This window comes from Lontra canadensis, unplaced genomic scaffold, assembly GCF_010015895.1.
Source record: "Lontra canadensis isolate GAN:19392208 unplaced genomic scaffold, GSC_riverotter_1.0 scaffold132, whole genome shotgun sequence".
Taxonomy (NCBI): Eukaryota; Metazoa; Chordata; class Mammalia; order Carnivora; family Mustelidae; genus Lontra; species Lontra canadensis.
This window is the reverse complement of record NW_022631126.1, coordinates 1,165,446-1,182,584: the sequence shown is the minus strand read 5'-3', so window position 1 is coordinate 1,182,584 and position 17,139 is coordinate 1,165,446. Positions and strand designations below refer to the sequence as shown.

General features: G+C 43.8%; 1 protein-coding gene across 1 annotated transcript; it reads right to left on the bottom strand.

Moving 5' to 3' along the window:
• Positions 1-5,650: 5,650 nt before the first annotated feature.
• SEPHS2 (selenophosphate synthetase 2) lies at positions 5,651-7,898 on the bottom strand. The gene has a single exon (XM_032842615.1). It carries the CDS (start codon positions 7,763-7,765, stop codon positions 6,416-6,418), a length of 1,350 nt encoding a protein of 449 aa, XP_032698506.1. The 5' UTR covers positions 7,766-7,898; the 3' UTR covers positions 5,651-6,415.
• Positions 7,899-17,139: the final 9,241 nt, after the last annotated feature.

The following is a 17,139-nucleotide window of genomic DNA, read 5'->3' as shown; positions in this document are numbered from 1 at the left end:
TGGAAGACCAAGCAAACCCAGCTCCAGCACACACAGCACATTGTTGGAGGGGTGGGGAAGACCCTCATGTGGGAGAGGGAAAAGACCCGAACTTACAATTGGCCCCATGATCTGACCCTTCATGCAGACTTTTTCTGTACCCTCATCCCCACATCCGTTCACTTTTCTGCATTCTCCCCAGACACATTTTAGCAACCCAACCTCCCTGCTTTAGTAAGGGCCTCAATGTGCTTGGTCTTGGCTTTTGGTTCACATTTGTGATTAACCTTTACAAGCGTATCCCTTTAGGGACTGGGTGCCCTAGTCTTTTCGACCAAAGGTGTTTTCCCAGTTATTTTCCAACTATTATTCCCTAATAAATGTTTAATGACAGGATGGGCAGGCTGGGACAAGCAAACATAAGCATGTACACACTGTCCTTCTGCTACGCAAGAGTTTGGCTGCCTTCACAACTGGAGCCAACCATGAGCAACTGATCCCAGCTTTTGAGAAACCCTAGAGTGGGGGAGGTTGCGGTGATTGGAGAACAAAGTAGCAGAGACCCATAAGCTGAGTGGTTGGTGTTGGGGTAGGGGAACCTGGCAAACTAAGGATCAGGTGATTGGGAACGCAAGCACAAATGTCTTTGGGAAGATTGTTTCTTCTCTGAGTCACAGTTTCCCTATCTATGTAATGGGGCTCTCCAACGACCCTTCAGGTGTGTGCTGGGAGGGCTGGGACAATGTGTATTTAGTTTGTATCACAGTGCTGTTCTTATTGGAGGTAGAGCCATTGACCCTGTTGGTTTTGAACTGGGGGATGGCAGAAATGATGCACTATAATTAAAAATATTTGTTCTTACTAAGCTTTTCAGGGGGAGTCATGACAGAGGCTTTGAGAAATCTCTAGATTAGCCCATTCAGTCTGGGGAGTCCCTAACACCTTTAGGAGACCTTCTTAGGGCACCTGGCTGGCTCACTCAGTAGATCATGTGACTCCCGATCTCAGGGTCATAAGTTCAAGCACCACTTTGTGTGTAGAGCTTACTTAAGAAAAAGAGAGAAAGAGAGAAGTCCTTCCCCAGTCTATGTATCCAGTCTTATTTTCCTAAACCCATGCTGAAATCCAGCCAGATGATCCCCACTCTCCTCCTCCCTAATTTTGCTCATATATTGAATGCCCATTCCTTCTCTGCATATCCAAACCCAAATTCTACTCATTCTGCAGAGGCCTGCTTTGAAGCCACCTCCTCTTGGCAGCTTTCCTAAACTTCCTCCAAAAAGGAAATATTTGACCTTCTATAGTACTTAATCCACTCTAGTCCATATGGCGCTTACCATTCTTGGTCTTGATTTTGGGATGATGGGTGTCTCCTTTTAGACTGAGTCTCCTGAGGAACAGAAGCAGTGTCAGGCTTTTGTTTCTCCAGGGCCTGATACTTGAATAGATCTAATAAATACTAATTTATAACAGCGTGTCTCATGGGATCCCCTCCATGACTTTTCTGCAGTAGGTGGGTATGGCTGTGCCTGTTTTACAGATGAAGAAACTGAGGCCCAGAGACTTATCTGAGATCACCCAGAAAGGTGAATGCTGAAGCTCACCAGCACCCCCCAGTGCTCCTCAACAAGTGAAAGAAATCTCCCTACCCCCACAAGAGTGTAAAAGAGGCAGCTCAATATTTTGGGTATGTGCTTAGGTGACCTTGCTACTGCCTTTTCTTCTGTCCTTCTGTCCTGTCTCTTCATCTTCTTTCTCTTCCTTTATCTTCAACGTCCTCTCCTTTTTCTTTTCTGCCTTTGGCTTCCTTTTCCTTTTCTTTCTCTTTTCTTCCATCACCTTCCTTACTTCTATCTGTGATTCTGTGATTCTGTTCTGATTTCTACCTGAGGTCCTGTCCCCTCCACCACCTGCTGCCTCTGTTTTGCTGCCCAGCTTCTCCCCAAGGAAAAGATGGATGTCTATCTTGCTGTCAACCCCTAACCCTTTCTAGGTTAACTAAGAGGATGCAGGCCAGGGATGCTTTCCTCATCCCCCCCCCTTTTTTTTTAAAGATTTTATTTATTTGATAGAGAGAGATCACAAGCAGGCAGAGAGGCAAGCAGAGAGAGAGAGAGAGAGAGAGAGAGAGAGGAGGAAGCAGGCTCCCTGCCTAGCAGACAGCCTGATGCAGGACTCAATCCCAGGACCCTGAGATCATGACCTGAGCTGAAGGGAGAGGCTTAACCCACTGAGCCACCCAGGCAGCCCCCCGCCTTTTGTACAGTCCACTCCAACCAGTTAGAGAGCTGTGTATATGGACAAACAGAACTGAGGCCTAAATTTCTTCTCCAAAGCCTTGAGAGATTGGTAATATCAGCCTCCACTGCTAGAAGACATCAAGAGCAAGGAAAGTGTGGACATTGAGGGTGCTAGGGTCCCCAATGTGTATCCTACTCACTCACTCTCTCACTCATTTATTCAATATATCCTGAGTACTAACTATGGACCAGATAGTGTTCTAGGTACTGGGGGTAGGGAACATCCCCTGGCATCTTGGAGCTTACATACTAGCAGAAAGGGACACTTAGAAAGTAAACTAACACATTCTCAAGGTAATTACAGATTAGGGTTAGAGCTGTGAAGCCAATAAATGATGTGAAGAGTTGGAGATTTGGTAGGTGTTGGCTGATGTCAGAGAAGGTTTTATGAGGTTTAATTTGAGCTGAGACAGGGTTGAGGGTGAGCCTGCCAGGTAGAGAGCCGAGGTGAGACTCCAGATAAAGGGAACTGCAGAGTACAAAGGATATCTATTTGTTTGGAGCTCCACAGGAAGGCTAATGGGCTAGAGTTTAGTGAGAGAGGGAAGGCGAGTGCCATGAAATGAGGTTGGACATACGTAGCAGGGATTGTATGGAAAGTGATTTCAGAGCTTTGAGTAGGAGAAAAGCTGATTGAATTTTAAAAATTGATTTATTGTTGTAGTTAGTATTTACAACTATGTCAATATTCATTGCTGAATACTATATATGATTACATTTCATTTGTCACACAAGGTTTTATTTTTTGTTGGAGTTGATAACTGCCTCATTTTTTTTCATTTGCTAGTTTTCTATTTAATTGTTACTAATTCTTTTTACATCTTCCCTTAACCTTCCAATGTAATTTTTCACAAAATCAAAAGTATCAGTGCTCAAACAGGCCCATTTTCCTTTCCTGGGAGCCTTCAGGCTCCTCTTCCTGAGTGATGTGCCTGTTCCAGGCTGCTCGCTCTCTAGACATGCTGTAGAGCTGTTACCTTGAAACCTCCCTTCACCTTCTCCTGTGCCGGCTTGAGTTTCCTGAACCTCATTTTCTTCTTTCCCAGTTTGCCCCCTTATTTTCCTAGAGCACATTGTCTAGTAGTTTCTTGAGAAAGAGTGTGTGGGATGAAACCACTTACACTTTGCATGTCTAAAAATATCTTTATTCTGCTTATTTGTAAGATGTGGCTGGGTATGGAATTATACAGAGAAAATAATTTACCCTCAGGATTTTGAAGGGATTACCTCATTGTCTTTTAGCTTCCTTTTCCCTGTTGAGAAATCTGATACCATTCTTATTGCCAGACCTTTCTATGTGCTCTTCTCCTCACCTAGATGGTTTGAGGAGAGCATAATGGGGGCATCTGGCTGGCTCAGTCAGTGGAGCATGCAATTTTTTTTTTTTAAATCTTATTTATTCATTTGACAGAGAGAGAGAGATCACAAGTAGGCAGAAAGGCAGGCAGAGAGGGAGGAGGAAGTGAGCTCTCCGCTGAGCAGAGACCTCGATGCGGAGCTCAATCCCAGGACCCTGAGATCATGACTCAAACTGAAGGCAGAGGCTTAACCCACTGAGCCACCCAGGCGCCCACGGAGCATGCAACTCTTGATCTCGCCATTGTGAATATGAGTCCCACACTGGGTATGGAGTTTATTTAAAAATAAAATCTTAAAAAAGAAGAAAAAGAAGAAGAAGAAGAATGGACTCTGGACTCACACTGCCTAGCAGTTGGCCTGTGCAATTTTGGATAAATTTCTTAATCTCTTTGCACCTCAGCTTCCTCATTTGCAAAATGGGGTTGTTGGCAGTTCAAAGGAATATATATATATAACTTCTCTTTATTACTGGTATTTTATAATTTAATAAAAATTAATATATGTCATGTTTCATTCACTATGCTGGGAAGTCAGGAGATATGTGGTATTTACAACTTTTTAAATTTTAGAAAATTTTCTTATATCATTTCATGTATTTTTTTCCATTTCCTTTATTATCTCTTTGGAATTCCTCCTAGATGTTGAGCCTCCGGGCTTTCCTCTAATTTCCATACATTTTTTTCCTTCTATTGTGCATCTTTTTGTTGTTGTTCTACTTTCTGATAAATTTCTTCAACTTTATCTTCTAAGTATTGTACTGAATTTTGAAAACTTTAGCTAAATTTTATATTCTAAATGCTTCATTCTCATTATCTTTTTATGAACACTATCTTCTTTACCTCTTTTCTTCTTCTACTCCCTGTTTTATCTCTTTACTGAGTTTTTTGTTTTCTTTGACTTCTTTTCAAGTTAGAGGCTTACCTCAAATGTCTGGTGATCCTTGACCACTTATATTTAAGAATGGGGCATGGAGGGGAGCCTGGGTGGCTCAGTGGGTTAAAGCCTCTGACTTTGGCTCAGGTCATGATCCCAGGGTCTTGGGATCAAGCCCTGTGTTGGGCTCTCTGCTCAGCAGGGAGCTTGCTTCCCCCTCTCTCTATCTGCTTGCCTCTTTGCCTACTTGTGATCTCTGTCAAATAAATAAATAAAATATTTTAAAAAAAAGATTTGAAATAAGTATCTTAAAAAAAAAAAAAAAAAAGAATGGGGCATTGAAAAGAATGTGCCTGAGTGAAACTTCTCAACTGGGAGGTTTCCTGGTACAGGGATTTTCACTGGGGGCTCACCAAATGTTTATATAGGTCTTTTTTTCTGGGCACATTCTTTTTCTCCAGAGAAGCAAAGGCAGTATAAGCTTCCCAGACACTGTTTTTAAGAGGGGTAAGTGGGCTGGGGCAGTCTCTTTCAGCCTTTATTCTTATTTTTGGTCAGGCCCCCTGTCCTTTACTGTGGTGTCCCCAGCTTTGTAGTATTTTTAAAATTCATTTTTCAGAAAGTAAACCTCCCTTTACCTACAGAGGTAAGAGGCAGTCATCTGGTTATGTGACATGGGGGAGAGGTTTATGAACTTCAAAGATATAATTATAATTAACCTGTATAGAAGCTTTCAAACAGTATCTGTCTTTATCCCCACCCTTGACCCATTAGTACCTCCAAAGCACATCTCCTTGCTTCCTGTTAGTATTCCCCAACTCTGAAGGCATTTACTTTGGCTTCCTCTATTCTGCTAAATCAGTTACCCTTCTTCCACCTAGTTTAAATCTTCCAAGAAGTGTTAGGCCCTTTATTTTCCTCTCCTATCCGCTAGCCCTTGGGTTTTATGCCTGTTTTGAGTCCTTTGCTATCAACACAGGGAGAGGGGTGCAAACCTAAATCTAGGTGTTAAATCCTCTGTCCAGAATCTGGGAAAACATTTGCACTCTCCACTTGCCAGACTCTACATGTATCAATTGGTTTATTTTATAAGACTGTAAAAGAGTCAGAATTCCAAGAATCCAAACATTAGCCACAAGAATTTTTCCACAAAGTCCTTTTTATTTATTTCGCTAGAAATTACTTTATTGATTAAATCACCAGGAATTTTCAACACAAGATCGAACATCTTAATGACCACCAAGGTTTGGGCTCTGGGGCTTGTTCTGCCTCTCCCAGTCCTTAAAGGGGTTTAGAGAGAGAGACGTCATTAACAGAGACCAAATGAGATGGTCGCAGGTCCTCCTTTCCCAGTCATTGGACAAGCTGCTCAATTCTTGTCCAGAGCAGGAAAGAGCCAGTACTTCAGAAAAATCTAATAAAGAATTTGACAATGCAATGTAAGATTTCTCTTAATTTAGATTTATCAACAATATTGGCCAAACTTATTTGCTTCTGATCTAAATCATTTTGCAATTTACCTTTTTTTTTTTTTTTTTTTTGGTGTGTATGTAATTCTAACAAATAACCTCACTCCCTGTGCAGGCATGAATCAACCCAGTGCCAAGAAAAAAAATCCCTCAAACCAGAATAGCTTTATCTTGCTTTTGGAAAGAAGTAACAGAGGTTTTTCTGCTTTTCTTCCACATATGAGATGAACAAACCTTCCCCTGAAGTCCAAAATGTTACTTCTGGCCTTGGAATGTGCAGCTTATGATGGGCTGATTCAAATCACCTCGAAAGGGCCACTGGAACTACTATGCAGGCGGCCTTCTTTGGAAATTTCTTCTTAAAATAAAGTTCTGAGAATCGTTCATGATTGTGTACAAAGGCTCTAAGGTCCAAACAACTTCTGCTATTCCATCTCATGAACTAGGCTCAGAGGAGGCACTGGAATTGTCAGGAGCAAGAGCAGTAGCAGTGGCCCCACGAGGTAGGACCTCAATAACTCGGGGCTTGTCAATGATCCGGGCTGTCCGGTTTCCCTTTTCCACAATACCGACGATCCATGCTTGGTGACCCTCTCCATACTTGGAAGATTTGATTTCAGAACAAAAGCGAGCTGCCTGTTCTCTTGGCAGACAAATCAGTAATCCCCCAGAGGTTTCCGCTGAGGTTCCTTGAAGGAGCCCAAAGCGCCCACTGGCCTTGCTGATGGCAGCCATCTTGGCAATAATTGGCAGATTATGAATTACAAACGACACCTCATTTCTCTGTTGTTTTGCAAGGTTCTGAGAGTGTCCTAGAATGCCAAAGCCTGTGATATCTGTGGCTGCGTGTGCATTAAACGTGTGCATTAAGCCAGCAGCAGTTCTGTTCAAGGTCGCCATATTGAACATGGCTTCCTGATAAGCCAGCTCTACCTCTTCTCTGGAGACCACCATATTTATTTTATTCCATCTCTCAGGATTATCTAGCCATTGGTGGGCATTGACAGCAACTTGGGTTCCTAAGGGTTTGGTTAACACGAGCACATCCCCCACAACTGCACTGTCGGGCATGATGAATTCATTGGGCTGACATACCACAGTGGCAACCCCACCGACGATAATCCAAGGGTTTACCACCGTTTGTCCACCAGTCACTGCAGTCCCTCCTTCCTCAGCAGCATCGCGAAAGCCTTTGATCATGAGTGGTGTTATCTTTTCTCGTTCCTCCTCGGTCATACTCTGGCTGACGCTGAGTAACATCAACATGTTGTCACATTCGGTGATGCCCATGGCGTAGAGGTCACTCAGCACGTTGGCACACGCTATGCGGCCCATCATGTAGGGATCTTCCACCAAGGGGTAAAAGAAGTCCGTGGTCTGCACCAGCGACAGGCCCCCGTGCCTCAGCGGTATGACGCACGAGTCCATCCCAATGCCCAGGGCTGGAAAGGTGGGGTTGGGCTCGGCCCCCGCCGCCAGGCCGCCTTCCTGGGCCGGCTCTTCATGGCCTCCCACCAGGCCCAGGCCCAGCGCGGGCCGCACGTCGGGCCGCGTCAGTCCCGCCAGGAGTTTGAGCAGTGTCTCCTGGGGGACCTTGCACCCTCAGCCCTTCATGCCAGAGAAGCCCGTCAGCCGCCAGCTCGGGCTGAGGCCCAGCGCCTGGGGCTCGAAGGGCCGGTAGCTCGAGAAGCCCCGGCCCAGGGACAAGCCCGCGGGGCCCGAGCCTTCCGCGGCCGCCGCCACCACCACCTCTCCGCCGGCGCCCGTCACCGCGGCTTCCGCCATTGCGCCTGCTGGTCAGGGAGGGAAAAGAGGAGAGGAGACCTCCCTTCTATTTTCTACTCCAGCTACCACCGACTAACAGATATTACCGCAGAGAGTACCCCCGGCACGACTCGCGCCACCGCATCCACACCGCGCCGCGCCGCGCGCTCCTTGCCTTCCTGAGGGAGGGGCCGCCGGCTCCCGTACTTATAGTCCTAGTGATTGACAGCCGTGCCATCCAATGACCACTCCGCTCCCGAGAGGCGTGCTTCCTTCCGTCTAGCAGATAAATTACAAATCAACCAGCCGCTTGCGAAATCGGTCTCGGTGACATTACCCGCCGGCGCTGCGGTTCGCTCCCCCAGTTGTAATTTAAACGCTCTCCTGGCAGTGGCTGACGGAACTTTGCTCCCCTAGAGACAGTTTACCAAGGGCAGCATTTTCGAAGATGGGGAAGATCGGTCACTTGGCAGATCTCACGCAGGTCGGAATGGTCCGAGGGTCATTTGACAGCGCTCGTGACCAGTCCAGGATAGGAAAACAGCCCAGGGAAAAATTCGGAAAGAATAATGAGAAATTAGATAGGAAGTTACTACCATTAAGCAAGCAAACACTAGCAACAAAATAATGAAATGTAAAAATGGGCTTCAAAGAATTTTGAGATTCAGGGGCGCCTGGCCCGTTCAGTCGGAACATGTGACTCTTGATCTCGGGGTCTGAGTTCCAGCCCCGCATTGGGGGGTCGAAATTACACTTAAAGAATAAGATCTTAAAGTCTTCTAAGACTCTTGAGTCCAGGGGCACCTAGGTAGCTCAGTGGGTTAAGCCACTGCCTTCAGCTCAGGTCATGATCTCAGTGTCCTGGGATGGAGCCCCACATCAGGCTCTCTGCTCAGCAGGGAGCCTGCTTCCCCCTGCCTCTCTGCCTACTTGTGATCTCTCTCTCTCTGTCAAATAAATAAATAAAATTAAAAAAAAAAAAGACTCTTAAGTCCACCACTAACTGTGAGTCACTTTCCCTCTCTGGCATCAGTTGACTTCTGGACAACAAAGTGGCTTATCTTGTTCTGTTCTAAAGTTTCTATAGATCTTTAAGTTAGTATATATGATAATCTGTAATGTATCCATTAAGAGCAATTTGCCAATATCTATTAACACAATTTTACATAATACCTTTGACTCAGCAGTTCCAATTCTAGGACTTTATCCTACAGATGTACTCAGGAGCTGTGAGTGGGAAATGATAGAGTTCTTTTATTTTGTTTTGTTATTTCTGTGCTGCTTGTAATATTAACATACTGGAAAGAATTTAAATGTTTATCAATTGTGATTAAAATAAATCGTGGTACATTTATATAATAGACTACCCAAGCAACTCTAAAACAGAATGAGAAAACATTGATGTAATTATATTGATAATAGTTACAATTCTAAGAGGTATCTTTCTAAATGCTTTAGTATATTAACTTAGTTATTACAAAAACCTTTGAGTTAGGATTCTTTCCACGTTTTACAGATAAGGAATATAATGCACAGAGAGATTAAATGACCCCCTCAAGGTCATAGCCAGTTTAGAATGGAGCTGGATATGAATCCAAGCAAACCTGTTCCAAAGACCACCAGGTTATATCATCTATGATGTTTGTTAAGAGAAACAAGCAAACTTCTGAGCAGTATTTATAGGATACTATTATTTGTTGAAAAGGGGGAAATGTATGCAATGGCATATTTCTGGGAGGAGAATCACCAGAAACTGGTGAATTGATTGCCTCGGGGAAGGAATGAGGTGGTTTTGCATGGGAGATTCTTCACTGAATTATCTTCTTGTTCCTTTAACATTTGGACCTTACATTTTTTTTGAATTTTTTAAAAAAGATTTTACTTATGTATTTGTCAGAGAGAGCGCGAGTGAGCACAAGCAGGGGGAGCAGCAGGCAGAGGGAGATGCAGGCTCCCTGCTGAGCAAGGGATTATGCTCTGAGCCAAAGACAGATGCTTAACCAATTTAGCCACCCAGACATCCCTTAAAGTTGTTTTTTTTTAATATTGAAGTGTATTACATACTTAAAACAACAACAACAACAACAACAACAACCTGCCTATGAGACTATAAATTGGTACAACCATTTTGTAAAAGAGTTTGGCTTTAACTGCTTAAATCAGACATGTACAAACCCACTCCCCGTCAGTTCTAGCCATAAAACATGCCCTAGAGAAACTCCTGCAAAGGTGCCCCAGGAGACACGTGCAAGAATGTAGGAGCTCTGGAGATTGATTACACAACAATGTGAAGAATGAACACTACTGAACTATACACTTAAAAGAGATAAGATGGTAAATTTTATGTTATATTTTACCACAATTAAAAATGTAAAAACATAGGAGATACTTATAGCTCTTCTTGTAAGTCATTACATTTAGCTTTTATTATTCTCCAGTACAGTGTGAAGGCATGGAGTAAAGTGGAAGAAACTCAAACATTAAAATTAGACTGAGTTGCAGTCTTGGCTCTCCTAATGACCTTGGGCAAATTGTCTAACCTCTAGGAACCCCACTTTTACTACCTATAAAATAGTCCTTTCACCTGAAGATAATGATAGACACCAGATGGAGTGTTTATGAGAATTAAATTTTTAAAATATGTGTGAAGCTCCTAACATGGTTCCTGGCCGTTGGTAAGCTTAACATAAATGACAGAACCTAGTATTGTACACCACTGTTAATGTGGATGTAGTAGGGGCTGGAATTTAAATTCACAAAACTTACATCATCTTGGATTTTTTTTTTTAATAAAAACAAGTCCCTTTGTCTTCCTAAAGAAAAAGAAGACTGGAAGACCAGAACACTGGTCTTCCGTGTGTCTGTTAACAGGGAATGCATAATAAACATAAACATAAACATAAATCGTCGTATAACTACCCAACGGGATATTGTTTATCTGTTAAAATGAATGATAGGTCTAGACATCGTCAATATGGATAATCTCAAAGATAAAATGTTGGGAGCAAGAAGCCTGTTGCAGAAGAATCCATAAACTAAGATGCCATTTATACAAAGTTTAACACCAGGCAAAGCAATAATATATTGATAAGAGATGCAAAATGATTTAAAAAAAAAAGTTTTTAAGAGTAAGAGAGTTGGGATCGGGAGGGAGACAAACCATAAGAGACTCTTAATCTCACAAAACAAACTGAGGGTTGCTGGGGGGTGGAGGGGTAGAGATATCATGGCTGGGTTATGGACACTGGGGAGGGTATGTGCTATGGTGAGTGCTGTGAAGTGTGTAAACCTGGCGATTCACAGACCTGTACCCCTGGGGCTAATACTACATTATATGTTTTAAAAATTAAAAATTAAAAAAAAAAAGAGTAAGAGAGTGGATGATTAAGCAAATTTAGCATAGGGATTATCTCTGGGGAAGGGGGCCTAGGGTTCTGTTTTCTGTTCTTGGTCTGGGGTGTAGTTATATGATGTTCTTTACACCATGCACATCTATTTTTCCCATGCTCTTTTTGTAAACTGCATGTCAACATTAAAAAGAAAAAAGGAAAAGGTGCTATATTTCAGAATTAAAAATACTAAAGGGAAAACGAATTAATGAAAAAACCAGATATATGGAAGCAAGAGACTGCTGGATTTTTTCTGAACGTTGGATTAGCTGTCAGTGAGCTGCCTGCCCTTGAAAAAGAGATACAATCTTTGTACATCTTAGTTTCCCCTTCTGTAAAATGAGGGTCATCTCTGCTTAAGATCTGGTATGAGGATCATATGAAAATCTCCACTATGAAACCTTCTTTGTAAAATGTTCAGTATAGGGGGCGCCTGGGTGGCTCAGTGGGTTAAAGCCTCTGCCTTTGGCTCAGGTCATGATCTCAGGGTCCTGGGATGGAGCCCCACATCGGGCTCTAGGCTTGGCGGGGAGCCTGCTTCCCCTCTCTCTCTGCCTGCGTCTCTGCCTACTTGTGATCTCTCTATCTCTGTCAAATAAATGAAATCTTAAAAAAAAATAAAATGTTCAGTATATTGTACCTGTGACGGATCTTCTTATCACTAAGGGAAAAATGAAAACGCTCTGCTTACATCTGTAGTCACCTCACCCGGGTTAAAAAGTGATTAAATCAGGTGCCCCTGTTTATATGCTCTCTTTGTTCTTTGGACTTTCTCCTCTTGGCATTTATGACAGTTTGGAATTTTTTTTTTTCAAGATTTTATTTATTTATTTGACAGAGAGGAAGAGAGAGCAAGCAAGAGAGCACAAGCAGGGGGAGCTACAGAGGGAGAGGGAGAAGCAGACACCCTGCTAGCAGGAAACCTGATTCCTGGCTCAGTCCTAGGACCCCGAGATCATGACCTGAGCCTGAAGGCAGATACTTAACCAACTGAGCCACCCAGGCGCCCCTCTTTTTTTTTTTTTAAGATTTATTTATTTATTTGAGAGAGAGAGAGAGCAGAAGTAGGGGGGAGGGGCAGAGGGAGAGAGAGAAGCAGACTCCCCACTGAGCAGGGAGCCCGATGGGCTGGATCCCAGGACCCTGAGATCATGACCTAAGGCAGCCACTTAACCAACTGGGCCACCCAGGCGCCCCTGAAATTCTGTATTCATGTGATTACGCCATGACTGTCTGCCCCACTGGTCTGTAAGCTGCATGGGGCCGGGGCTGCCCTGTTGCATCCACCCTGGCTGCCTTGGCACTTTACATGACAATGACATTTGATGAACAAATACATCATTTCATGCAACACAATGTGCTGAGCTCATATAATGAGCTTGCACTTCATCTCCTCATTAAAGCTCATAGCAGCCCTAGGGAACTGGCATTATTAGCTCCATTTTAGAGATGAGGAAACTGAGGTCTCTAATAGGTCAGGAGTCCTGCCCAGGATCACCTAGTGAAAATACAAACCTAGGTCTGTTTGACCTGAAGGCTTGTACTCTATCCCTTGTCCTGTGCACTCCCCACCTTGAGAATACTAACAGCCCCCATTCGTGCACCTCAAGGAACCAGGACTCTTTGGAGGGAAGGTGTCTTTTATTTTCTTTTTAAGATTTTATTTATTTGTCAGAGAGGGAGTGAGCACAAGCAGGGGGAGCCTCAGAGCTCCTTAGAGCTCTGCCTGCACAAGCAGGCAGAGGGAGAAGCAGGCTCCCCGCAGAGCAAGGAGCCTGATTCAGGGCTCGAGCCCAGAACCCTGGGATCATGACCTGAGCTGCAGGCAGATGCTTAACTAACTGAGCCATCCAGGCGCCCCTGGAGGGAAGGTTTCATCCCTGTAGTTCCCTAATGCTTCTATTGGGAAGCAATGTTCACTCAGGCCAAGAAAGTTAGGAATCTGCCTTGGTCAGGGACCAACCCACTAGGCTCAGAACAAGTTCATGTGCCATTGTGCCAGTGATTCACATGAAGCCTCTCGAGGTTGATCCTTGTGACTGTATCATGAGCATGTGAAAGCATTCCTTTTATCTTGTTCTTGTTTTTCACTGAAAGAGCCATTGAACCACGTTTATGGCTTGGGTTAAAACTTATGGGTCAGAGATTGCAAGAGTACAAACCTGGAGGTGGGAAAGCAGACAAAGGAGAGAGGTTTTAAAGAATAAGAGGGTTTAAAAGGAGCCTTTCGTTTGGTTTTCACATACAACAAAAGCAATGGGGCTAATGCTAGTTAGTTTTTTTTCTCATTATGATAATTTCCAGTTATAACACTACACTTTAAGGTTCAGTACACTTTATGTTTTCATTTTTTTAAGATTTTATTTTTAAGTCATCTCTACACCCAACATGGAGCTCAAACTCACAACACCAAGGTCAGGGAGCTGTATGCTCTATTGACTGAGCCAATCAGGTGCCCCAGGTTCAGCACACTTTAAAGAATTTTAAAATTGTGGTAAACTATACACTCAGTGTTTTTCTAGTATACCGAAAATACTTCAATGAGTTTAGTAGACTTCTTCTTCTTCTTTTTTTTTTTTTTTGGTTTAGTGCACTTAAAAAACATTTTATTTTATTTTTTTAATTTTTCTAAAGTCTTTATTTTTAAGTAATCTCTGCACTCAAGGTGGGACTCGAACTTACAACCCTGAAATCAAGAGTTGCATACTCTATTGACTAAGCCAAAAAACTTACTACACAATCATTATTCTGTTATTGGAGAAAAATCACAAAATGCAGCTTAGTAAAAAGGAATAAAGTTAAATAACTCGAAATCCTTCCTCCTCAGAGAGAAGTGCTCGCAATACTCCTTCAAGGTGTGAGGGGAGCCACTACCTCACACTGAACTCCAGGGGGCGCCCTGTCACCCCTCCAGGTCAAGTAGGGCTGTGTGCTGTCTTCTTGCTTAGACTTAACTTTTTAAAACAAAAACGGGATCCTTCCTAGTATTTCTAGTAAGAAATAACATAATGGATGAAAATAATCCGTCATTAAAAGATATCAACACTCCTGCTGGGATCATTCATAAATACTTATTGAAAACTTTTTTAAAAAACATTTTATGTATTTGACAGAGAGCACAAGCAGGGAGGGGCAGAGGAGGAGGGAGAAAGAATCTGAAGCACACTCTGTGCTGAATGTGGAGCCTGACGTGGGGTTTGATCACATGACCCTGAGATCATGACCTGAGCTGAAACCAGGAGTTGGACATTTTATGGACTGAACCACCCAGGTGCCCCCATTTATTGAAAACTTTGGTGCACTAGATATTGAAGCTGTAACAGTGAATTCCAGGCAGAAGTCCCTGTCCTCATGGAGCTGACATACTAATGGAAATAGATCGCAATAAGTAAGATCAATTGTTAGGAATAGATATTGAGGAGGGAAAAATGAAGTCTGAAGAGAGGGAGGATAGGAAATCTGGTATGTGAATGTGACTTCGAAGTAAAGATCTGAATAAAGGGAAGAATAGCATGCAGATATCTGGGAAAGAGTGTTTCAGGCAGAGAATGGCAAATGCAAAGGCCCTGAGGCAGGAATATACCTGGGGCATTCTAGGAGCAACAAGGCAGCCAGGATGACTGGTACACATTGAGTGGAGAGAGCTGAAGGGAATGAGGTCATACAGGTGCGTCACAAGATTGGTGAAAATGGCACAGGACATAGCGCCTTACAGGTCTTTGTAGGACTGATGTAATCTGACTTTACTCCGCAGTAAAACCCCAGAGGTCAAAATATTCCCCATTGGTCTCAGCCCCCACCACCCTGGCCCAACATCCAGGTCAGTGTTCCCATCACCGGCCCCCAACCCTGAGCCTGACCCAAGCCAGGCACAGCCTCAGTTCCCAATCCCACCTCCCCTGGGCTTGTCCTGTGGGGCTGCCAGCAATAGGCTTGGGAAACTTCAGAACTGACACCTATGTTCACGGCCCCTCACACTATTAACCATCTTCCATCACCTTATGGGGCAGGAAGTTTCATCTTTGCCTTTGGGGTAAATGTGAGAAGCCATACTAAGTTACTGCTTGCCATAATAACAAGAGAGACGCAGGACAGAAAGAGACTCAGAGTGATGGCAGAACTCAGAGAATGGAAGGTTTGGAGAGGGAGATAAAGAGTGAGAAGGTGATTTGGAAGGTGCTGAGGAAGGGACTCGTAGGATAACCTGGCAAAACAGCATTCTTGGCAGAAAAGCACCCATGGCAAGGGCCCCAAGATGAACAAGCCTCGTGTGTTGGGTGGAGGCCAGTGTGGCTGGTGACAAGTGGGTGAGGGAGAGAGGAGGAGGTGGTGACGTCACAGTGGCAAAGAAGGGCTGGATGTGCAGGGCCCCTAGACTATGGTATGGCCTTTGGCTTTGGCTCTGGGTAAGATGGGAGCCATGGGATGGTTTAGACCAAAGGGTGACATGGTCACTCTGGCTGGGGTGAGAGTGGACTGAGTTGGCAAAAACCCAGGGGAGAGATGATGGTGACTTGGTTACATCGGAGATAATGATGAGTGGTCATATTTTGGGAATTCTCCACCAACAGATTTCCTGATGGATTAGATGGAAGGTCTGATCCCCCAAGGTTGGGATGCCTGGGTGGCTCAGTCAGTAAAGCACCTGCCTTCAGCTCAGGTCATGATCCCAGAGTCCTAGGATCGAGCCCCCCATTGGGGGTCCCTGCCCAGCAGGGAGACTGCTTCTTCTTCTCCTCTGTCTCCCCTGCTTGTCTACACCCTTTCTCTCTCTCTCTCTTGCATGTATTCGTTCTCTCAAATAAATAAGAAAAATATTTTTTTAAAAAGATCCAATGGGCCATGTGAAGGAATTTTGTAATTTTTTTCCTAAGAGAAAGGGGAAGTCACAGGATTGGTTTTAAGCAAGGAGGTGGCATGGTTGTATTTGTGATTTTGAAAGATCACTCTGGCTGCTATATCAAGAACAGACAGGAAGGGAATGCTGTGGCAGAGGATGGTGGCGACTTGGACTAGGGTAGAGTAGGGTATGGGATGGACAGAACACAGCACAGTTCTCTCTGCCTCAGGGCCTTTGCATCAGTCACTGTTAATTACCCAACAACGCTTCATGCCCAACAAACCCTATTATCTTCAAGACTTCAGGAAATCCCTCCCCTGTGACCCTATAACCCTGAAATTTCCTTGTTTTAGCAATTATCACACTAGATTTTCTCTGACATCTGTGAGGTCCTCATACCTAGGACCACACCTCACTGGATTCCAGGAGCTCAATGCCCAGCATGGGCTCTGGTGCAGAGAAGGCCTTAGAGAACTTTGTTGAATGAATAAATGGAAAGAATGTGAATAAGGTGAGAGATTGATGCCCTGATATTTGGAGCTCACCTCTGTGCTCTCTCTCTCAAATAAATAAATAAAATCTTAATAATAAAAAAAAGATGTAACATACACCAGTAATTTGCTTTTCTTCTCCTTACATCAACATGACAATCTTTCTGTGCTAGTATATGTCAATCTACCATATTTTGCTAAAGGCTGAGTAGTATTTCATAAAATGGGTTTACTTAACTGGTATAACCAACTTCTTATTATTGTTAGATATTCAATTTATTTTTTTCCTTTTATATTTTTAAAAAGATTTTATTTGGGCCTCTGGGTGGCTCAGTTGTTGGGCGTCTGCCTTTGCCTCAGGTCATGATCCCAGGGTCCTGGGTTCCAGCCCTGCGTTGGGCTCCCTGCTCAGCGGGAAGCTGCTTCTCCCACTCCCCTGTTAGTTTTCCCTCTCTCTCTGTGTCTCTCTGTGTCAAAATAAATAAAACCTTTAAAAAAAGATTTTATTTATTTATTTGACACACAGAGAGATAGAACAAGCAGGGGGAGTAGCAGGCTGAGAGGAGAGGGAGAGGGAGAAGCAGGCTCTCCACTGAGCAGGGAGCCCTATGCAGGGCTCAATCCCAGGACCCTGGGATAATAACTTGAGCCGAAGGCAGATGCTTAACCGACTGA